General features: G+C 42.3%; 1 protein-coding gene across 1 annotated transcript in view; it reads left to right on the top strand.

Annotated features, from left to right (window-relative positions):
• The window catches only part of MYL10 (myosin light chain 10), a 64,557-nt gene that overhangs the window by 28,756 nt on the left and 11,268 nt on the right, over positions 1-24,533 (top strand). Inside the window, exons 4-5 of the mRNA XM_068265992.1 lie at positions 8,922-9,026; positions 20,283-20,361. Of these exons, the coding sequence (XP_068122093.1) occupies positions 8,922-9,026; positions 20,283-20,361 (184 nt within the window). The remainder of the gene's footprint in view (positions 1-8,921; positions 9,027-20,282; positions 20,362-24,533) is intronic.

The following is a 24,533-nucleotide window of genomic DNA, read 5'->3' as shown; positions in this document are numbered from 1 at the left end:
ACTTTAACCAAAATCACTTCCTTGCCTCTATGCTTTGATAGTCCTACCATTAACCATTAACGCTTAACCTTAACCCCTTTCCTGTCTGGCGCATAATATTAATTTACATTTTTAAAGAGATACTTTACCCATTGTTAGCTCTGTCTTCACTCATTTATTTCCCTTAACTCTAAATCAGCTAGCTTACCACTAACAGATTCCATAGGGCATGTAAACTTAATGAACCTCCCATGACCTTTCTAATCCCATACACTACTTACCTTACCAGTTTGGAGACTAGTGATATATGCAGTGTTGGATGACTAGGGCCTCTGGTGCCTAAATGCAGCTGCTTCAACAGTGCGTATTAAACCTATCCAAGTACTCCAGGTGATGTTGGGGATGGTTCAGGGGCCTCGCAAGAAAATACATTTACTCTGTTAACACCTGTGTCCATCGCCAACAGGTTCAGGTGTCCAGATATTGGTGCTGAAGTTATAGGTATTTTTCAAGTGGTTATCAAATTAAACCAAGCATGTTAGAATGATGTTTTGTAGGTTTAGTATAAAAGCACAAGAGATGGGTCTAAAACCCATACTATTACCGTAATATGCATTTATCTACGGCTGACATTTTCCTCTGTACTGTACACAGTACATTGATCAATTCACATCATTAACTTCCCCCAGTGGTGCTCACAGTGTAACATCTACACCAAAGTGTAGGGCCAATTCTGAGAAAATGCAAATAACCTAATAGTATGTCTTTTGGGGTGAGGGAAGGACAGTCCCCAGAGGAAACCCACATTGACAGTTGTAGAGCATACAAACTCCATGCAGATAGTGTTATTGGCTTGTAATTGAACTGGGAACTACAGGGGAGCAGTCCCTGTGACCACAGGGGGGGGGGGGGGGGGGCAGAGCTGCAAGGGTGCTCCAACTACTACCTCACTCACTCCATCTGATAAAGAGTTCCATCCTTCAGATCAGCTGTTTTTATGGCTGCACTTGTTATGGGTGTGAAACACATGATCGCCACACTTGTTTTATGACCCTTGCAAGATGGGCCCCTAGGCGATGAGGGTCACCAGCAGTAGGGAAGGGAAAGGGTGTCAACATTGGGGGGCACCCAACATTCAAGTTTTCCTGGGGCACCCATGATTAGTAGTTACGCCCCTGTGGCTGAGGGAGCTAACCACTGTGCCACCCGCATACATTCTAAGTGGCATATCATACATTATAAATATTTGACATAAAGTTGTAGCACTATACTGTATATCTACAGTTGTTGTACTCCTACTCTTAGCGGTGTATTCAGCCAGGAAGCATGCTGATGTTGCATGTAAGTGCATGCAGTGACTAAACCTGAGCTGAATACACAGCTTATACCTGTCTACAGTGAATGCAGACAGATTTATGAGTATGAGATGCTGGAATTCTGAGTAATCGTCAGAGCAGCACACACACACATGCCTTACATGATATTCACAGACTGAGACATACGCATAAACGTTTACATGTCAGAGGTTAATATGACATGTGCTACACTGATGTTTGTATTTATGCTTATAAAACCTAGCAAGATTTGATAGAGATCTAAAGCTGCTTTTTAATTACTTTATTTACAGGTTTACCCACAAGTTTATATTTGAGATCCCAAGAAAAACTATACTGTGATGTATTGCTAGTAATTACACAGTAGCATAGCTTATGTATTAAAGGACCACTATCATGAAACACTGTAAAATTTAAAATAGATGTAAACACAAATAAGAAGTAGGTTTCTACCAGAGCAAAATGAGCCATAAATTAACTTTCTCCTATAATGCTGTCACTTACAGTAAGTAGTAGAAATCTGACAGAACTGACAGGTTTTGACTAGTCCAGCTCTTCATGGGGGATCTCAGCATGGCCTTTATAAAGACATTTCCTGTAAAGCATTTATACAAAGATGCTTGGATGGTGCAACTGCCATTCACTAAGTGCTTTTGACCCTGAGACTCAACCATGAGGAGATGGGCTAGTGACAGTCCAACACCTGTTGATTCTGTCAGATATTTACTACCTACTGCAAGTGACAGCATTATAGGAGAGAAGTAATTTATGGTTCAATTTACTCTGGGAGAAATGTACTTCTTATGTGTATGTTTTAACATGTACTTAAAATGTTGCGATTTTCGCAATAGTTTGGCAAACTGCACTCACCATATGAAAAGTGCAGGTAGAGTCCACAACAGAAGTTTAACTTTCATACTTTAAAATCATCATTAAAAAAGGGGAAATCTGATTGATGATTCTTTTGTTTTACTACACTTTGTACAGAGTGGGTCTGATTTTTTGAAGGCAGAAAAAAATCAGATTGAAAGTGTTTTAAAAGTCACCCATTCAATAAATAGCAATGCATAAAGTTTTGTACATTGAATTTCTGTACATCTTGCTATTAATGTATTTAAAATATCTGACTGGCTCCTGGCTTGGTCCTATTGCATTTTGCTGTCAACAGAGTGGGAGCTGCTTTCCTAACACAGGGAACATCGCCTGACCCTATTCACCTCCTTCTTGCGCTGAAAGACATTACATTTTTGTGGCCAGCAATGCAGCCACAGTTCATCCATATTCAGCGTGTGTGTAAGCATTTAACCCTTCTCACACCTTCCTTGGTGTGTTCCTAAAAGCCATATGCACCTTTCATTACTGTGCTTTGTCTGCAATAACAAATCATTTCTCACTGATCTTTTTCCCTCTTTCTAAAGACATTTTGGAGAATGTGTAAAGTGTTAATCTCTCAGCAGAAGGAAGAGATGGGTTTGGGACAGAGGCATAGCAATAGGGGATGCAGAGGTTGTGAGCCCACTGCATCCCCTAGACCAGAAAGGCCCACCGGGGACTTCCTTCCAACTACTGTATTAGCTCTTTGTGCTGGTGACGATTACCTTAAATCCTGCTTAGTGGTAATCATTAAAAAAACCTCTGACATCATAGCTGTCCTTGGCAGGTTTTGGTGCTGCATATCAATTCTTGTGTGTCAAGTGCTTAAAGTGGAGCTGAACTCTTGCACAGGACAGAAGGAAAACACAGAGAAATGCACCCTGTATGTATTTAGAGAGTTTAGCCTGTCTAATTCCCCCAAATCTGTGTCTAATCACAAGTTGTAATTTTATCTCTCCTCTGCGTCAGCTGACTGCCACAGCAGATAAGCTCATATGAAAGCACAGGATGTTAACAATATGTCTGCTTCCATGAATGCATTGAGTAGAAACAGTGCAGATTTATTGTAGGATTTGTATCAGGTGTAACAAAGACCTGTTTTTCTTTAAAGGTTATTATGCTGTTGCGCATCTTGTAGAGCAGAGATGAAATTCTGAGTTCAGGTCTTTAAAGGAATCCAAGCACCTATTTATCAAAACATATGACATGAACCTACCTCTAAGGGAGCGTGGTAAATGGAGTGTGCCATGGGGGAATGGGGGTATCAGGCTTTCCCAACTGCCACTATGCTTGCCGTGAGATGTAGTAGCGTGGTGGAGACGAGTGACAGACCACCTGGAGCTTTCATCTGCGGCACCTGTTGGTTTCCGCACAGAAGATGGATGCCAACATGAAGATGGAGGGTTAGGGAGCAGTCCCCTAAAGGTAAATAATGCTGGTCATCCACTATGGCACACTCCTTTTACAAACCTCCCAGCCAATCAAATTTCAGCCATTAATTTTAAATGGGAAAATGTAAACTGCAGCCATTCTGACACTGTTAATCGCAGGGTTTTCAAACTTGGCACACTTGGTCACTGGGTAAATCAGATTAAGATTCAGAAAAGTGGGTGGAGCCTACAACAGCCAATCAAAATTCACCTATTGATTTTCAAGTGGAATATTGAAACTGCTGCCATTCTTGCACTGTCAATGGCAGAGGCTTCAAACTTTCTACAGTCAGCCATTGGGTGACTGAGGTTCAAATTCACTAAATGGGCGGAACCTGAAAGCTCACAAACTTGGTCATTGAGTGACTTGTGTGTCAAGGTCATAAAAAGTGGGCAGAGCCAAAACCAAATTTCACTGGTCAAATATAAACTGCAGCCATTCTTATACTGTTAATGGCAGGGTTCTTAAACTTTGCACAGTTGGTCAGTGGGTGACTGGGATTAATATTCAGGAAAGTGGGTGGAGCCTACAACAGCCAATCAAAATTCACCTGTTGATTTTCATGGGGAATATTTAAATTGCTGCCATTCTTGCACTGTTAATAGCAGATGACTCAAACCTGCTACAGTTGGTCACTGGGTGACTGGTGTTTAAATTCAGAGAGGGGGTAGAGCCACAAACAACCAATCAAATTTGCTTAATTTCAATGGGAATATACAAATAATCAATACCAAGGACCCCAAAGCTCATAAACTTAATAATTGAATGATTGTACGTCAAGGTTAGAAAAAGTGGGCGGCGCCAACAACTAAATTTTTTACATGGGAAAATATACACTGGAACCATTCTTACACTGTTAATGGCAGGGTTCCCAAACTTGACACAGTTGGCCACTGGGTGGCTTAGATTAATAATTAGAAAGTGGGAGGAGCCTACAACAGCCAATCAAAATTCACCTATTGATTTTTCAAAGGGAATATTTACATTGCTACCATTCTCACACTGTTAATGCCAGAGGCCTCAAACCTGATACAGTCAGTCATTGGGTGACTGGGGTCCAAATTCACTAAAGGGGGTGGAGCCACAAACAGCCAATCAGATTTGTTAGATTGATTTCAGCCATTCTGTCATAGGCAGGGTTCTCAAACTTGACATAGTCGGTCACAGGATGATTGGGATTAATATTCAGGAAACTGGGCGGAGCCTACAACAGCCAATCAAAATTCACCTATTGATTTTCAAGGGGAATATTTATATTGCTGCCATTCTTACACTCTTAATGGCAGATGCCTCAAATCTGGTACAGTCAGTCACTGGGAGACTGTGAGTTACATTCTGTAAAAGGGGGGGGGGGGCACAAACAGCCAATCAGATTTGTTTAATTTCAATGGAAAAATGCAACTTATTAATGCCAAGGACCCCAAAGCTCATAAACTTGGTCATTGAGTGACTGTATGTCAAGGTTACAAACAGTGGGCGGAGTCAAAAACAACTAACTTTTTACATGGGAAAATATAAACTGCAGCCATTCTTACACTGTTAATGGCAGGGTTCTCAAACTTGACACAGCTGGTCACTGGGTGACTGCCTGGGATTAATATTCATAAAAGCAGGTGGAGCATACAACAGCCAATCAAAATTCACCTACTGATTTTCAAGGCGAATATTGAAACGACTGCCATTCTTACACTGTTAATGGCAGAGGCCTCAAACCTGGTACAGTCAGTCAATAAGTGACTGAGGTTCAAATTCACTAAATGGGCGGAGCCACAAACAGCCAATCAGATTTCTTTGCTGGATAAACTGCTTCCATTCACACAATTTTGATGCCAGGAACCCGAAAGCTTACAAACTTGGTCATTGAGTGACTGTGTGTTAAGGTTACAAAAACTGAGTGGAATCAAAAACATATTTCCCTCGGAAAATGTAAACAACAGCCCTTCTTCACTGTTAATGGCAGGGTTCTCAAACTTTGCACAGTTGGTCACTGGGTGACTGGGATCAATATTCAGAAAAGTGGGTGGAGCCTAAAAAGGCCAATCAAAATTTGCCTGTTGATTTTCAAGGGGAATATTTAATTTGCTGCCATTCTTGCACTTTTAATGGCACAAGCCTCAAACTTGGTACAGTTGGTTATTGGGTCACTGGGGTTCAAATTCAGAAAATGGGGCAGAGCCACAAACAGCCAATCAGATTTGTTTTGTTTTTTACTGGGAAAATACAAATTATTCATGCCAAGAACCGCAAGGCTCACAGACTTGGTCATTGAGTGACTGTGTGTCCAGGTTACAAAAAGTGGGCAGAACCAAAAGCAAATTTCACTGGGAAAATATAAACTGCAGGCCTTCTTACTGTTAATGGCAGGGTTCTCAATCTTTGCCCAGATGGTCACTGGGTGACTGAGATTAATATTCAGGGAAGTGGATGGAGCCTATAATTGCCAATCAAAATTCACCTGTTGATTTTCAAGGGAAATATTTTAATTGCTGCCATTTTTACAATGTTAATAGCAGATGCCTCAAACCTGCTACAGTTGGTCATTGGGTGACTGGGGTTCAAATGCTGGAGAGGGGTGGAGTCACAAACAGCCAATCTGATTTGATTAATTTCTATGGGAATATACAAATTATTGATGCCAAAGCTCACAAACTTTGTCATTGAGTAATTGTGTGATAAGCTTAGAATAAGTGGGCGGAGCCAAAGCCAGCCAAATACATTCCCGGGCAACGCCGGGTCACCAGCTAGTCTCCTATAAAAAATGGAGTACTGAGGTAGGGGCTTTAAGGAACAAATATTCTGATTGGATGCTGTAGACAGTTGCATCCTTTTTAGTTTTTTTGCACCAGTCTTGAATCATTAGCCCCATCTTATGCAGTTTGCACCCCTCGTAACTGAACATTATAAAACCTGTGATGCATTAATTCCTTTATTCCAGTTCTGAGCTGTGCAATGCACAAAGTTGTGGCACAGAGGCAAAGAACAGAAAGTTTCTCTAATGAATCTCACAGGGAAGAGATGTCTCTGTTGGCGCTTTTATTTTGTTGTAGTCACCAAATATATTCTACCTCTCACTCATCCAGAGCAGTATGAGAAAATCAAAGACAAATCTCACTGCTGTGAGTGGCATAAACTGTCTGTCACAGCTTTTGTCCTTGTCCTGCTGTTTGCATTTACACAGCGGGCTAAACCTATGTAGACGCTGTCGATGGTTGTTAGAGGTGCAAAGTATGATTTGACCATCAAAAATATTCCTGGTGAAAGATCTGTGTAAGGACAATTGCTGCAGCCAAGTATGTATGCTAATGTCTCATGAAGGCCACACACTGGCAGACTGGCTTTGCAGAATTGTATTAGATCAAACAAATGCACAGAGAGTGCAGGGAGTTTACTGAAGCTAAAGTACAATAAGCTGATCTCCAACATCCAATCAGTTACTGAGAAAAAGTAGCATGTTTACTGCACATGGCAACATATTCTAAGTTATCATAGTGATACTTCTCTTCTGTTGATTTGATAGATATCTGCCAGATCAATCTGCCAGCATGTGGCTGCATAAAAAGTAGGGAGATGTAAAGGTTCCCATACACTGATCAATATTTTCCCATTGAATCCCATTGATTCAATGCCCCAACATGGCTACCTGGGCACCTGATCATAATATTGATTGATTTTCAGATGAAATCGATCAAACTATTGATCAGACTGGAAATTTTGATTGGGAAGGGCAGTAACTGGGAGATTGATGGTTTAGATCAGAATCTGATCAGAGAGGGCTCTATCTTTTCAGGACATCAGTTGGCCATCTATAAGTGTACGACCACATTAACTGGCAGGGGTCCTTCCACAGTGGTCTTAACTGAAGGAAAAACACCAGCAATCAGCCTGGACAATCCAAAGAAGACTCTTTTCCCCAGACGAATAATGAAAACAGAAACTTCTGTTAAAGAGAACCTGTAACTTCAAAAAGTGCTCCTGGGGGGTACTTACCTCAGGAGAGGGATGCCTCTGTATACTATCGAGGCTTTCCCCGTCCTCCTCCGTCCCACGGTGGCAGCACTAGAGGTCCCCGAACGGCGGGAATGTAAATATTTACCTTCCCGACTCCAGCGCAGGTGCAGTAGCGGCTCTCGGCTCGGGCTAAGGCAGAAATAGCCGATCCCAGTCGGGTCCGCTCGCCTGCACAGTAGAGTGGACCCAATAAGTCTTGGCTATTTCCATCTTAGCCCATCGGGGAGCCACTATTGCGCCTGCGCTGGAGCCAGGGAAGGTAAATATTAGCAGCACCTGCACCGCGGCACGATAAATTGTCGGCTGTGGTTTCGGGGGCTCCAGCGCTGCTACCGTGGGATGAAAGAGGATGTGGAAGCCTCTATAGGATGCAGAGGCTTCCCCCTCCCGAGGTAAGTACCCCTAGCCTAGGGGCACTTTTTGACAATACAGGTTCTCTTTAAGTTCAACTCTTTTTCTGACCATAAATGGTCAAAAGAGCCGATGACGATCTGTCGTTAACTAGCTAAAGGCTGTTCATAGATATCAGCAGGATGTCAATAATGCAGGCATGATCTAATGATCCTCAGAGCATTACAGTTGCTTATTTCTTTAGTAATACAAACAGTGGGCTTGTTCAAGCATTTCGTTTTATATTTATACAGAATGGAGGAACTTAGAGCCAGTAGAAGACTTTTCCTGTGACAGTTATATTAAAATGGGTTTTCTAATATCTCATCCCCCACAAGCAGGTGGCTGACTCTTATCTGCTGCATCCAAAGCCATGAGATAGTTGTGTAAAATAACTGCTTGCCCATGCATTTATAATGGTTTGTCCACGCATGGCTGAAAGAAGCCGGGAAGTGGTCCTGGCATATGAATCTACTGTTATATCCTGAAATTGAAGTGTAATGAAAGCATAGATTCTGGGTTTTTCTTTTTACATTGCTTTTTTTTCATTTTGTTTTATCTAGCCATATGAAAAAATCCTGTACTTCAAACAAACCACTGAGTAGTTCAACTTGCTGACTCGCCCATGATCACTCCTCACCGCAATCTTCTCATGACTTATGGTGTTTAGGTGGAGAGAACATGGCATGAGTCATCAAAAAGGGGGCAATGAGTATTGATCAAAGAGTAATCCAGGAAGCATGCTTGGTTGGACTGCAGGATTTCTTCATATGGATGGATAAGACAGAACATTCATGTCAGCCTCCGGTATGTTAAAGGCTATAGAGACAAAACCATCTGATAAAAAAATGTAAACATTAACTGAACTATCATGGATTGCTGCCTGATCTTTGTCTTCTGTCTCAGGTCGCATCAATGTAAAGTCAGAAGAGCTTGAAGACATGGTTAAGGAGGCACCAGGACCTATTAACTTTACCGTCTTCCTTACAATGTTCGGTGAAAAACTTAAAGGTATGATTTCAATGACATACATGCATTCTCCCTGCTAGGGATTAAATCAGCAACATTTCTGTGTGGTCAAGCTGTCATGGAAGCAGTCAATACCAGTATTGTACAACATATACAGTGCTTGTTAAAGAGAGTCTAAAGACTAAAAAAATACCTGTTTTTACTGGCCATTTATGTTAAGCGATAAGATAATAGCTGAAACGCTGCATCCCCACAGCAGAATGAGGGCTTTATACACCAAATCACGGGGAACAATTCCACGACTTTCCAGGTCGTGGATATTGCTGCCCGGGGGAGACAGAGCTTTGTGCTGTACCTCTGCCTCCGGTCGCGTCAATCTCCGCTGATCTCCGGCCCTCTCAGTGAAAGAAGACTGAGAGGGCTAGGGAGAGGCGGAGATCGGCAGAGATTGACTCGAGCAGAGGAAGAGCTACTGCGCAAAGCTCTGCCTCTTCCAGGAAGAAGCCCCGAATTTTTCCCCAGGAATTTCGGGGATATAAATATATCATTCTGCCATGGGAATGTAGCGTTTCAGCTATGATCTTATTGCTTAACATAAATGGCCAGTAAAACAGGTATTTTTTTGGCTTCAGACTCTCTTTAAGGTAACTTGTGCTGAACATTTTCTCAAAATGAATTCTCCTGGAGCAGAATGTATGGTGGGTTGAGATCATTTGATCATGTCTTACTTCATATACCTGTTTTAGCCTACACAGGAAGAAAAAGTGAGACATGACCACATGACCTTGACCAATCAATCAAAGACTTACATATCATTCCGTTAACCTTTAGACTGCTGCAGACGTTTATAGGCATTTCTGTGTTTCCGCATCCATATGCCACGGACGTCTAAAGGCGTTCTAGTATAAACTATTTCCACCTGCCATGGACGCCTATAGATGTTTTTGTTTCCTCATATGCATGTGCTATGTGGGACATCTAAAGGCATTTAGTACAAACATTTGGATCACTGACAATTTTCTACTTGCTTGAAATATGCAAATGCAGATGAAGTTGTTGCAGAATTATGCAAATGTTACTGCAAATCTATGCATCTATCCCTAAATAGGCCCATACTCTTATTTGGTTTAAAAGGTTTTCAAAAATCTGAGTTTAAAGTTTTGACTGCTTTAGATGAATGATACTGCAGAAAAGTCCCCAGTATCTGGCATAGGCAGAGATTGCCTGATGCCGGATACACATGCGTGCAGGTTGCTTGAGCAATCGGATGAAAATGCAGCAGAAGCAGCTTACTGATCCTCCGGGCAGCAACTTCTACACTTCCTGTAGCTCCCAGCGGCTTTTCCGCATCCTCTGTGGTCCCGGCATATCGTATGACAAGTGGGTCACATGACATGCTAGGACCAGTACATGGGTACAGGGAAGCCACTGGGAGCCTCAAAAGTATAAAACACAACACCTGGAGGATCGGTAAGTTGCTTCTGCTGTGCCCAAAACTCTGCAAATAACAAAAGTACTCCCACGTTGACCACCTCAGGCATGCCGGTAAGTTGAATCTTACAGATGCCTGAGTTCCAGATAATGGGGACTTTGCTGTATTTATTCAGCTCCCCTAATGACAAATCTAGAACTATTGAACTTTTCATGTGTCCCCTGCTGTCACAAGAGTCCTTCTCAGCCACACAGAACTTTTAGGACCTGTAATTCAGTGACAGTTATGTAATTCTGACTACAGTCTAGCAGTAGAGAAAGTATCATTTAGAGCTCTATATTCTTAACCCATAAGGAATTATCTCGCTGTGGCTGGCTATACCGGGCTAATAGTAGAGGTGATTGTGCGTCCAGATGACGTGGTGCACATCTTGCACCACTTTGCAATAGGCTGCAGGATGCAGACTGGCAGGCTGAGGAGGCACAGAATAACGTGGCACTGCAGTGCACATAAAAAATTAAATTAAAATGGCTGGCAAAAGGTTAAAAGGAACACAGTCTAGTTCTATATAGGAGTGGAACTGTGCATACGCAGTTATCTATTCATGTTACATGTCACCAATATTTTACTACAACTTAACCTAACCCTACTCTCACACAGAACCCTCCCTCTACCGATGCCTAACCCTAAGACCCCTTACCTCTCCCTCCCAATGGTGCCTAATGCTAAGACCCCCCCCCCCACCCTGGTGGTACCTAACCCTAAGACCCCCCTGGTGGTGCCTGACTCTAAAACCCTACCTTCCAGACACCTAACCTTAAAAGCCCCTTCCAGATGTCTAACCCTAAAACCCCCTTTCTTCGCTGCAAATAAAGTAAATGCAAAAAGCTATACATTTCTAAGACAATATATTTCAAAATGATAGTTTACAAAATGATTATTCCAAAAACAAATTTTAAAATGTTAACAAAAATGTAAATGATAATTCACAAAATGCTATTTGTTAAAACGATTTCAAAACAATATTTTTCACAACACTACTTCTCAAAACGAAAAACTTGCTCTTTATAGCCAATATTTTGCATTACGTCTATGGAGTACCCAAATATTCAATTAGCCGCAGGCACCCAAATTTCCTGATTCCACCTTAAGTATTTATACACAAAAACTTAGAAAAACACAAACCCTACCGTACGTTTCTAATAAAAAATAAATAAAGAGACCTAAACCCTCTATAGTTCTGTTTTAATTGGCATGTATCCACAGTATAGTTAACACTGTTTAGAATTGGTGCCAACCTTGGTTGATCAGACCAATGTACGGCAGCATGTACAGTACATTCAGTAGACAAGAAGCTCTCTCTCCAAGTATTACAGGAGCTGAGAGAGCTGTCCATGCTTGTCTGGATTGCAGTGCCATTGGGTGCCAATGTGGCTTTTCCTTATCCAGAGGTGGTAAACACACAGTGAAGGTGTCATTCCTTTTCATATGGGACAGCTGAGCAATCACGTATTAGCAATCTCTGTATGTGATAAGTCCTTCTGATGCCCCCAAATGCTACTTCTAACACAAGCTTTCAGCGCAATCTCTTCTGTAATCTCATCTAATCTTTGAAAAATTAACCTGAATGTGGGCATTTTCAATCATTTTAAGGTCAAACTGAAAATGAAAACATCAGACAGGGTAGAAATTTCATATTTGGATGGGTTTCATTCAGGAGGTATAAAAATAATCAAATGAAAATGTAAACAATATTCAACCACAATTTTAGTTGAAAGGTTTTGCATTAGACTGAGAATGTCACAAAAGAAAATTCGCAAAAGTTATGGAAAAAAGCCAGAAACAGTGGCACTCAAAGGACTGTTACAATGTACTGTATGATTCCTGTGATTACACAACAGCAATCAAGTGATTGCAATTTGACAGATTTGTTTACAGCTGCTAGAACAAGATTTCAGATTCCTGTTACATAGTACTTTTATTATAACAGTGGTCCCACAAGGATTATTTAAATCTGAGGCCTGAGCTGCCCAGTAGACAAGCTGATAATTGTCAGCATATGTTAAACACATTGGGCTTGATTCACAAAGCGGTGCTAACCTACTTAGCACGCCTAAAGTAGTTTAGGCGTTATAACCTTTGCACTAGTAGGTTAGCACCGTTTTCAGGAATAAAACTCCCGCGCAAAGTTTTACGCGCGCAAAGTCCGGTGCGCGCAGAAAGTTGCATAGGGTTTAATGGGTGTATAAAACTTTACGCGTGCAAAACTTTATGCGCACTAAACTTGGGAATTTCGCGCGAGTTTGTTTTTATCACACCTAAACTGAGTTTAGGCGTGATAAAGGGCTTTTCACCAGCGTGCTAACAGTTTGCACCGCTTTGTGAATCAAGTCCATTGCATAACATATGTTACCGTAAGTTTGTAGTTTCTACGGTGTATGTTGGTTCAGTTTAAATGAACCTTGTTTATTCTGAAAGAAGAAGACTCTTGCATATGTCAAGGCTAAGAGAGGCTGGGACATTGGTTTCATTCAGCTCGGTTGTGTCAACCCTGTTTCTAATGTACGGACTGTGTTTTGTAATCTTCTTACGTGATTTCACTGCGATCACTGGCTTTCTACAGACCTGGCAGAGATATCTCTAAATTGGAGGGATTGGATATAATGCAGACATGATGATAATATTTCATGTATCCTAATACCCATGTGTAATTACAAACACACACTCAAACATACACATATTACCACCACCAGTCTTTAATGACAGTGCCAAAAAAACATACCAATTTATTTATTAACTTATTTACACATTTTCACTCAGCTTGCTCCATAGTCACATCTTTCCATCTAAAGGCCTAAGAAGACTGATGATCATGTCTCTAAGAACTGTGCTAAAACAGTGGCTGCAGCCTGCATATTGGTCACAGGTGGTTACGTCATATACAGACAGTAGATTAGAATGGATTAAACTTTCATAGCCAGAAAGTAGTGTATGCCCCAGTAGTCTGATACTTGCAGCAGTGTATGCTACTCCGTTACAGTTGCCATTAGTCTCGATGAGACTGGCCACACTATCTCTGGTGATCAGGGCAACGCGGAGGAAACACAGACTCTGCAGTATCTTGCTGCACGGTACGAGCTGTACCATGCGGTAGGCATTTGCATTGGAGTCTATGGCACCGCAACAACCTATTTAGATTGATGCAGTAGTGGTGCGGCGCGCATCAGTCAATCGGGTAAAAACCAGTGACGTACTTCCTGTGCAACAGGATAGCACTTCGTGAGTAGTGCTATCATCCTGCCCCAGGCTCTGCTGCTGCAGGACCATCACGCCGCATTCTCTGGGCTTGAGTCACTAAACCGTGATAACTCAAATATCACACCTTATCAAAGATATCACACCTTATCAAAGATATCACACCTTATCAAAGATATCACACCTTATGAAACGATATCACACCTTATGAAATGATATCACACCTTATCAAAGATATCACACCTTATGAAACTATATCACACCTTATCAAAGATATCACACCCTATGAAACGATATCACACCTTATCAAAGATATCACACCTTTTCAAAGATATCACACCTTATCAAAGATATCACACCTTATGAAACGATATCACACCTTATGAAATGATATCACACCTTATCAAAGATATCACACCTTATGAAACTATATCACACCTTATCAAAGATATCACACCCTATGAAACGATATCAAACCTTATCAAAGATATAACACCTTATGAAACAATATCACACCCTTTCAAAGATATCACACCTAATGAAACAATATCACACCTTATGAAACGATATGACACCTTATCAAAGATATCACACCTTATGAAACAATATCACACCTTATGAAACAATATCACACCTTATCAAAGATATAACACCTTATGAAACGATATCACACCTTATCAAAGATATCACACCTTATGAAACAATATCACACCTTATGAAACAATATCACACCTGATCAAAGATATCACACCTTATCAAAGTTTACACACCTTGTCAGAGTAGCATAGCGAGCGCTACGAACCCGCAGGGGCTCAGGGCAGGACGAGTGCCATTGCCAATTAGCAGGCATAAGTTTGTAGCGCTCGCTACGCTACTCTGATAAGGCATGTTAACTTTGATAATGTGTGATATCTTTGATAAGGTGTGATATCTTTTCATAAGGCATGACCTTTGATAAGGTGTGATATTTGAGTTATCACGGTTTAGTGGATCAAGCCCCATGTGTGAAACCAGTTGAGCTGGATGGACGTATGTCTTTTTCAAACCCAAATAACTACGTAATTATGTGTACAGTAACCTATACATGTACTAAAAGAAAAAAATGGGAGACTTGACTGCGGCTTTAAATATTATACAACCAAGCCCACATGTCAATAGTACAATATCTTAACAGCTATAAACCGCTAGAACATGCACAGCAATACAGTATACCAAATACAATTAAACAAAATGCTACATACTTTGTATTTTTATCATAAAATAAGCTGAAACTGCAGCAGAGTAGATGCAGAGACTTCTAAACAGGAGATGTTACGCCCAGCGCTCATCTGGGAAACGCTATTTATGTAATATTAAGCACATGGTGTTCTTGTATTGAGTGCTAGGAAAATGCATTTGCAGCTTGTGGAGCAAATACCTTTGATACACATCAAAAGGAGTGCTTTATTTACCAGCTAATCAATAAAGGATGAGTTATATGTGACATTGTTTCAGACAAAGCCTGCAGAAATAGCGAGAGACAAATGTAGAGCACTGCATGAAATGGTGGGAACCTAAGCTTTGTGAACTGCCTTGTGTCTTGTGTTAGCCACCGGCAGTATGATTGACAATAGGGAACGGAGCGTAAAGAGATATTGATTGAAAAGGAAAGACGCTTGGTGATCCCTTGAAGGCACACAGAACACAATCTTCAGACTACAATAATGCATCTTTCTGCCCTTAAGTATATTTCAGGAGATTTTTATTTCCTTTATCGACAGTCTGCTCAACTAAAACTTAAGTGATGCACTTGACTACTGGACAAGTAAATCCTAAGGGGAAAAAAAAACATTAAGTTTAGCAACCTGGCATGAAAAGAGACAATAACATAGATAATATACCATATAAAATAAATTATGACAGTATATTACAGCTTAGCTACAGGCGAAAATAATAATTTGATCATTGAAACTATATGGGACAATCATCCTTCTTATACTATTGACGAGCTCGGCAGGGCTTTTATGATGGATTGAAGCCTGATGTATTTCCTGAAGACCGCGTTATGGTGAATAGGCTGATGAGTGACTCAGTGACAATGTGGTATAGGATATTCACTGAGATACAGTAACATTCCCATGCACAGACAGCACACAGCAATTTCACTGGTGTTTATACAAGCAATGTAACATGAATTGCGCACATAGTGCAACTTGCGTTATCTATCCTGCTAGTATAATGTGCACTACGTAAAGCACATTACAAAATCTAATTGCACATTGTGTACATAATGAGAGATGCACTATGTGAGCAACAATGTGTTGTTTGCATATTGATAAAATTGCTGTGAGCTGTTTGCGCATGCCAATTTTACAATAGGTTGGCGAATACCAGGCCCGGATTTACCTCACAGGAGCCTATAGGCAATAGATGTCCGGCCACCTTAGACTTCACCCTCCAGGAACCTACAAACTCCCACCAAACTGCACCACAAGTGTGCTGGCTGGTCCAGCTGCCACTTTTCCCTTACTTCCCTTGCCAGTCATAGGTAGCTACAGGTGCCCCTTGGTATTAAGTAGCCAGAGGTACCCTCAATATTAAGTAGCTAGATATGTCCCAAGTATTCCGTAGCTAGAGGAACCTCAGTAATAATAGCTAGAGGTGCCCCTGACTGAAGGGAGTTCTTGTCAGTGGAATGCAGAGAGTGGGGTGAGTAACCTCTCATGTACACTCTCATCAGGACTCTGCATAGAGTAGGAGGATGGGAGGAGCCCAGGGAGGGGAGTGAGCCACCTTTCCATCATCATGTGCCTGTAGGTGCGTGCCTACAGTGCCTTATGGTAAATCCGGCCTGGCGAATACACTCCTATATACAGTAGTACTACTAATAATATTTTGTTCCCCACAGAACTTGTAAACCAATAAATCTTCTGTAGCATGACCAGTGATCCCAGTAGTCCGAACGTAATTGGTTTCGAACGTTGGCTGCAATAGCCTGGCCATTTTGGATATTGGCCAGCCAGAACTTTGGGTTCTGGCCGTAACATATAGAGATGTCGGCGAACGGTTTGGGGGCCTTTCACAGGCGAACATCTCACCTTGTACTACTTCTGGGTCACTATAACCCGGAGTAGTACGGCTGCGCTGGGCCGGCGGTGCGCGTCATTGATCGTGTGTGCACTTTCTACGCATGTGCATGACGTCATGAGTGATGTCACGCTGATGCGCAGAGAATAGCCGGCAACAGGTGCGCGGTAAAAGACGCGCACTGCCGGCCCAGCGCAGCCGTACTACTCCTGGTCATAGCGACCCGGAAGTCGTAGCGACCCATAGGGGTTCCCCGGTGAACGGTTCGCCTACATCCCTAGTAACATATACAGTGGAATGATCCTCAGACCATTCTGAGGTTTTCAAGCAGGAAATAGCTCGTAGAAGTCACAGAAGGACCACTCTTGCTACTTACTTGTCCATTACCTATTAGGGTGATAACAATTCTTTTTTTTTTTGCACTAAATCTTCTTCGGGGAGGAGGCCACAAGAGATAGTATAGGTGTGCAACATGCTACTCATTACATATGGCGGCAAACAAAACAGAGCTTCCAACATGAAATAACAATAAGTGGACTGATTCACTTGAGCCAGACTTCCACTCAGAGATGGTCAGATTCATAGCAAGAGGGTGCTGTGCATTATTTTCCAATCTGTTGGGTAATCAGGTATGGTAATCTTCTCCTGCACTGTGATTTGGTATGGCAATAGCAGTCTTCATGCGCTTTACCAACTCATTCTGAAGAATAGGTTACTTACATTATAAGGCAAGTTCAACCACGGGGATGCCTTGCTTAAATGATTTATGGGATGGAATACATCATTATAACTATTAATGGTAAGAATAATAATCTAGTAATGTCACTGGGAATTCCAAACCATAACTGGGATGGATTTCACAAGGGAGGGTATGGATTTGTTTTTATGAGTTTTAATTAAATATAAAATAAATATTTTCAGCTTTTCAATTGTTTCACTACTCCATGAGCATGCACATTTAGAAACCCATTATGCCATTTAAACCCTAATTTGTGGGCTGCATTTCAACAGATGGTATCTTTTGTCAGCCTAAAGCTTGCCATACAGTAGATAGACATTAGAGTCAATATATACATTAAATGTAATGGAAATCAAGGTCATCTCGTGAATGTTTTTAATTTTATCGATTGAACGTTGATCAAGAAAGTCTGTTTTTTTTTTGGTCAGATCAATGTGGGTGAGTTGGTGCGGGAGATGTGGGGTGGATCTGGCAGATTTGGTACTTAAAGAGACTCTGAAGCGAACAAAAATTGCTATTTTTACCTGGTAGTTCGCTTCAGTAGTCTCAGTAGATGTAAACCGCTGCATCCCCGAGCCAAAATGAGGGGTTTATACCCCCCAAATCCCGGGGCAAACATCCACGACTTTCTTGGTCGTGGATTTTGCTGCCGGGGAGGCAGAGCTTTGTGCTGCAGTTCTGCCTCTACTGACGTCAACTGCTGTGCGGACCTCCGCCTCTCCCTGCCCCTCTCTGTGAAGAAAGACTGAGAGGGGCGGGGAGAGGCGGTGATCCACGGCGATTGACATCAGTAGAGGCAGAACTACAGCAGAAAGCTCTGCCTTTTTCAGGAAGCTCTGCCCGGATTGCCCCCCGGGGATTTGGGGGGGTCTAAAGCCCTCGTTTTGGCTCAGGGATGCGGCGGTTTACATCTACTGAGAGTACTGAAGCAAACTACCAGGTAAAAATAGCAATTTTTGTTTGCTTCAGTCTCTCTTTAAACTAAAGTGATATAACGAATAAACATGGGTATATGTGTGTCAGGATTGATGTGGTTACCTCTGCAGCGGGGAGCGGTGCGGCCGCCGCTCCCGCGTCTGTCGTCACCACGGATCTCGCCGCATCATCTCAGCCATTTCCTTCCGGTAGAACAGGTCTCTCCAGGGTGCATCAGAGCAGAGCAGCACATGCACGCACCAGGAGACAGGACCTTTATGCTTTGAGGAGGCGGGTCAGCTGACCTGCCGGTCAGCTGACAGCAGTGGGCTGGCTCTCGCCGCCGATTGGCTGGAGTCCGCTGGGTGGAACTTGTGAATGTCCTGCTTGCATTTAAGGCCTGAGCGATCAGTGGCTCATTGTCTGCTGTTGCTGAAACTTTGCAGTGAAAGCTCTCAGACCTTAGTCAGATTTGTGTGTGCTTGATCGGGCAGGACCCCGGGGATTCACACTTAGACTAGGAAAAACATATCATTGTATATTATTTATGTGTATGACTCTTTTGCTTGAACCTTTGATTACTCTTTCTGCCTCTCGATTCTGTACCTCGCCAATCTGATCTGCTGCCGACCTCGGCCCGACCTTCACTCTGATTTAAGCCTTCTGATTCTGTACCTTTGCTCATCTGATCTGTTACCGACCTCGGCTTGTTTACTGACTACGTATTTTCCTGATGATATTGTACCGCTGCCTGACTGACCTGTTACCGACATTGCCTGTACGACCACTCTATCCAGTGATAGTCCCTACAGCCAAGGGTTATCACATAGGAGTACTCCTGTGTTATATACTGTGCACAAAAATCACGTGTGATCACACTCTGAATAAATTACTGACTACTGAGCTGATAGAGCGTGTTCTGATCATCATATACGTCACTGATCATTACAATATGTTTGAAGTCCTTTTCTGTTTTATAGTACAGCAAGTGTTAAAAAACTAGAGTTGTTATCTATGCAAATTAGCTGGTCAAACAGCTTATTTAATTTAGTGGGTTTCCAGAAAAGTAAATAGAAGCCAAAGGAGCTTTACTTAAATGGGAAAAGGCTTCTGATAAGGTCAGTGCTGCAAAGTTCAAAGGGTCAAATATGCAGAGCAGAATCCAGGTACTCAATATCAGATTATTCATTTACCTAATAAGGCACATCTAATAATATATGCTGGCCTTTAGCGTTAGCTTGAATTGTTAAAGCACACCACAGGTGGGCTTAAAATGCACCCCTTTATCATTGGTTGTAAAAGATCCACTTACTCACTGTTTCCACTCCCATTCTCGTAAATGGTGTATACCTGGGTATTTCAATTTAATGGAAGACTGCCTATCATTACTATCTATGTAACATAACAGATATATCACAGAGACCAGCGTCGGTTTGGAATTATTCCTGTACTTGCACGTTATTAGTATCCTAAGAAAAAGAACCTCGGCAGAACATTTGGCTCCTTGACCCCTCCAGTGCATTTATCTGTGTCCAGCAAAGAAAATGTAATAACGGTATTACCCTGCAGGTAACAAACAGTAATGTACTTTGTCGCAAATATTGAGTGAGACATCAATGACGGGGCTGTCTAATAGGTTCTTTTCACTCAGCAGAGCTTGACAGCTCTCCCCCAGGCCCTGTCACTCTCGCAATATTTTAAACTTTGTAAGGTGCTAAAGGAGTTTCTGGTGGTGGACTCCTCAATATAGCAGAAAAGAGAAGTGGAACGTTAAAGATAACTCATCATTTATTAAGACATCCGAGGAGATAGTTAAATATGGAACTGACTTGCCTCGCATTTAAAGTGATGTGAATGAAGACAGATGTTTTATGAATTATGTCTGTTCTAGGCACAGACCCAGAAGAAACGATTCTAAATGCTTTCAAGATTTTTGATCCTGACGGAAAAGGCCATATAAAAGCAGATTAGTAAGTATATCATTTTTATTACATTATCTCAATAAATGAATAGGAGCCAATCAACATTTTTTTTTAAGCGTTAGGCATTATGTTAAATGTGTTTTTAATGTCGTTTTTACATTTTGTAAGAATCTAGAGAGAAATTACACAGCATAAAAGTTTAGGCAAATGGGAACCTGGGAATACAAACTCTTTCATATAAAACGAGCAGCAATTTTCACAAGCTTGTGTACAGGACTCCAGGGATGGGTCCTGGATGGAAGATACATTTCCCCTATTTTTGGTTTTGGCTCCCTTTAGACAGGCAGTTGGGGAAGGAGTCCGGGATAGTTTGCAACCCAGGTGTCCTCCCAAAACCTCATTGTGGGCCATATCTAACACCATTCGCCTGTAAGGTTGGGGAACCAAAAGCTGCTCTATTACATCAGAGCGTACCTTGGCTACCCGATACAGCAAGTTATCATTCATAGAAAAATAGGGATATCTGTTCTCAGCCCCAGGTTCTTGAGGCACCCCATTTATTACAGTTACCTGCTGACGGGCATGTACTAAAGTGGGGTCTTGTACTTGAGCTGTACCAAAAGCTCCTATCCCCACTTCCAAATCTGGATAAACAGTATCAGTGGAGGGGTCTCCTTCATCCTCCCCAAGCATAACTTGTAATGGGGATATTTCCCCCCCCTTACAGGTTAACTCGGACTCTTTTGTCAACTCTAGCAGGGGTAATTCCACTTGATCTCCTTCTGACATAGGTACAAGTGGATCAACATTCATTTCTACTTCTTTTAACACCATAGTTGAATCATGCTGCATCAAGCTCCATAACTCTGAGAACAATGGGAAATCACATCCTATTATAACATCATACATTAGGGAGGGTACCACCCCCACATTATGTGTCATAGTTCCACACATGGTAGAAATGGAGACAGCCACCAAGGGATATGCCTTAGTGTCCCCATGTACACAAATAACCCGCAAGGTGGGTACCATTGGATCAACCTGTCCCACCACCCGGGTATGCACCAGAGTCACCATGCTTCCTGAATCTAGTAAAGCATGAGCAGAAAAACCATTTACATTAACCCTGCATTCAAATTGCCCCTTATTCTCAGGGTGTGCAGTGCAATTTATTTGAGCATGAAATGATACTCGACGGACAGTTCCGCATTCCATTGGCTCTTCTTGCCCTCACATGCCCCCAGCCTTGGCACTTCCAGCACTGTGTTAAGCCAGTCTTCCGGGACACAACACCCTCTTTAGGGGGGCTGTTATTGCTAGATCCCCTGCTTGAGCCAGGAAAACGTGTAGCTCCTCCTTCCGACACTGAGGAGGTCTTTGTCACTCTGTTAGCCGGGTAGTTCCTAGGCCTTGAAGGTCCTAGCAGATCCTCTACAACAGTGAACCTTTCCACCATATCTACAAGCTGGTCCGCAGTCTTGGGGTCCCCATGGCTCACCCAGCGCTGTAACGGTCCAGGAAGGGCCCTTAACCACTGCGCCCTATCTGGACGGATATATCCGTCCAGATGGGCACTGCTGCTGCAGCCGTGTGGTGCGCGCGATCGGGCGCGCGCCCGCGCGCGCTCCCGCTGCCCCCTCCCCCCCGATCAGTGAATGGGAATATAATTCCCATTCACTGATCTAAGTCTCAGAAATGCCGACGCTTTCTCATCAGAGAGCGCGGTATTTCTGCCCCCAGGAAACATCACCTTCTTCTTATAGTTCCTAGATGCGAGATCGTTCGCATCTAGGAATTTTTTGAATGAGGCCATCTTGTGGCCAAATAGTAAACTGCACCCACATACCTAAATTAAATAAAAAAAATACATTATATTACATCTAAAATTAGCTATTTACCTCCCAAACTAAAATTACCCAAATACATTTTTGTATTTAAAAAAAAATAAAAAAAATTACAATTTAAAAAAAACAACTACATAAATAGTTACCTAAGGGTCTGAACTTTTTAAATATACATGACAAGAGAGTATCTTATTATTTTTTTTTTAAATGATAAGCTTATAAATAGTGATGGACGCAAATTGAAAAAATGCACCTTTATTTCTAAATAAAATATCGGCGCCATAAATTGTGATAGGGACGTAATTTAAACGGTGTAATAAGCGGGACAAATGGGCACATAAAATGCATGGGTTTTAATTACTGTAGCATGTATTAATTTTAAACTATAATGGCCAAAAACTGAGGAATAATGATTTTTTTCCATTTCTATCTTAATCTTCCTGTTAAAATGCATTTACAGTAAAGTGGCTCTTAGCAAAATGTACTACCCAAAGAAAGCCTAATTAGTGGCGGAAAAAACAAGCTATAGATGAATTAATTGTGATAAGTAACGATAAAGTTATTGGCGAATGAATGGGAGGTGAACATTGCTCGGATGCTTAAGATTTTCGACGCTGTAGGCTGAAGTGGTTAAATACCGGTCCAGGACGATGTGTTCCACTATCTGTGGTCCTGTCAAGGTCTCCGGCTGCAACCACTTCCTCACCAGCTGTATGAGGTCATGCATCTGTGACCTAATCGGTAGATCTGGTTGGTACCTCCAGCTATGCACTCTCTGCGCTCTGACAGCTGTAGTAACACCAAGGCGTGCTAATATTTCTGCTTTTAAGTCATCATAACGTTTAGCTTCCTCTGAAGGCAGATCAAAATATGCTTTTTGTGGATCTCCTGTTAAGAAAGGTGCAATAAGGCCCGCCCATTGCTCTCTTGGCCATCCCTCTCGCTCTGCAGTTCTATCAAACGTGGTAAGAAATGCTTCAGTGTCATCTGAGGGTGTCAGTTTTTGCAAAAAATGACTGGCCCGAATGGTTGCCTGGTTGCTAGGGGTAACAGCAGCTGTTTCACGCCCCTGAGCGAGCTGCTGCACTGCCTCGGACAACATTTTAGACTGTGCCTCTGTAGACTCTCGCAAGGCATTCGCTTGCGCTGCGGTAGATTCACGCAGGGCTGTCAGTTGGGCCTCAGTGGCTTGCTGTTGCACTGTCATACTCTGCTGCATCTGCACTGTAGCCAGAGCTAATTGTCGCACCAATTCCTCCATTGTGTGCACCACACTAGGCCTTTAAATGTTAAATCAGAAAACAGTACATGTACTTCTCTGTGATGGCTGCTGCCCGCATCCGAAACACCACTTGTGATATTCAGGGGATCTGGGATCAAGTTTCACGTAGTTTAGGCAGCCATAAAGTTGAAAACAATAGTTTTGTTTATTCTTGCAACATCAGTTAGGCATCCGCCAGAAACAGAAAATAAAGTGCAGCTTTACTCAGCCAACAAAACTATGCAGTTCACTGTTCAATTCAACCTCAAGGAAAAGTCCATCTTTCTTCAGCAACCCAAACTTAAAAGTCTTTGCAAGAAAACACAGTTCAATTTCTGACACACCTCAGTATTTCTTTTCCTTTTAGCCAGAGGGTTACCTTACTTGTAACACTGGGAAGTCCAGCCAGGAGCTCTGATCCACACGCACTGCAGCCTGCACAGCTCATCAGCAATGCACACCTGCTCAGGAAAATCACACTCACTCCTTTCCCAGAGCTCCTTGCAGATATTGCTTCCTGCAATAGGTTAACCCCTGATGCACTGGCATTATCTTTTTCAAGGCTATCTCCAGACAAGCCCTGGGGTGGAATGGAAGAGCCCGCCCAACCATTTCCCTTCCATTCCAGAGTCCGGGCCCTAACAAATGAAAGAACATGCAACCCTGGGTTGCAAACTACCCCGGACTCCTTCCCCAACTGCCTGTCTAAAGGGAGCCAAAACCAAAAATAGGGGAAATGTATCTTCTGTCCAGGACCCATCCCTGGAGTCCTGTACACTTGTTATTACAATGTGTAGAGTTTCAGGGTGCTCTTGAGGCCGGCTTTACACCTGGCCATTGTGTTGCGTTGCAATGTTTCGCATCATCGCATCACACTACAACGCGAAAAAATGCATTCATATGACCGTGCGGCAGAGTGCACCTACAGGTTCATATGCATAGTGCTGCCCCCCCCTTCCCTCACCGCCACTAGCTGCCTCTTGCCATGTGACGTACACCCTGCTGGACAGGAAGTAAGTCACTGTGATTCATGGGATTTTCATATTTCCATAGTTCCGGGCATGCGCACCACACCACCACCGCCAACATATTTAATATTTCTGTGTTGCCCATTG

Source organism: Hyperolius riggenbachi, chromosome 2 (genome assembly GCF_040937935.1).
Source record: "Hyperolius riggenbachi isolate aHypRig1 chromosome 2, aHypRig1.pri, whole genome shotgun sequence".
Classification (NCBI taxonomy): Eukaryota; Metazoa; Chordata; class Amphibia; order Anura; family Hyperoliidae; genus Hyperolius; species Hyperolius riggenbachi.
Note: the sequence above shows the minus strand (reverse complement) of the source record. Positions and strands in the feature narration are given on the sequence as shown.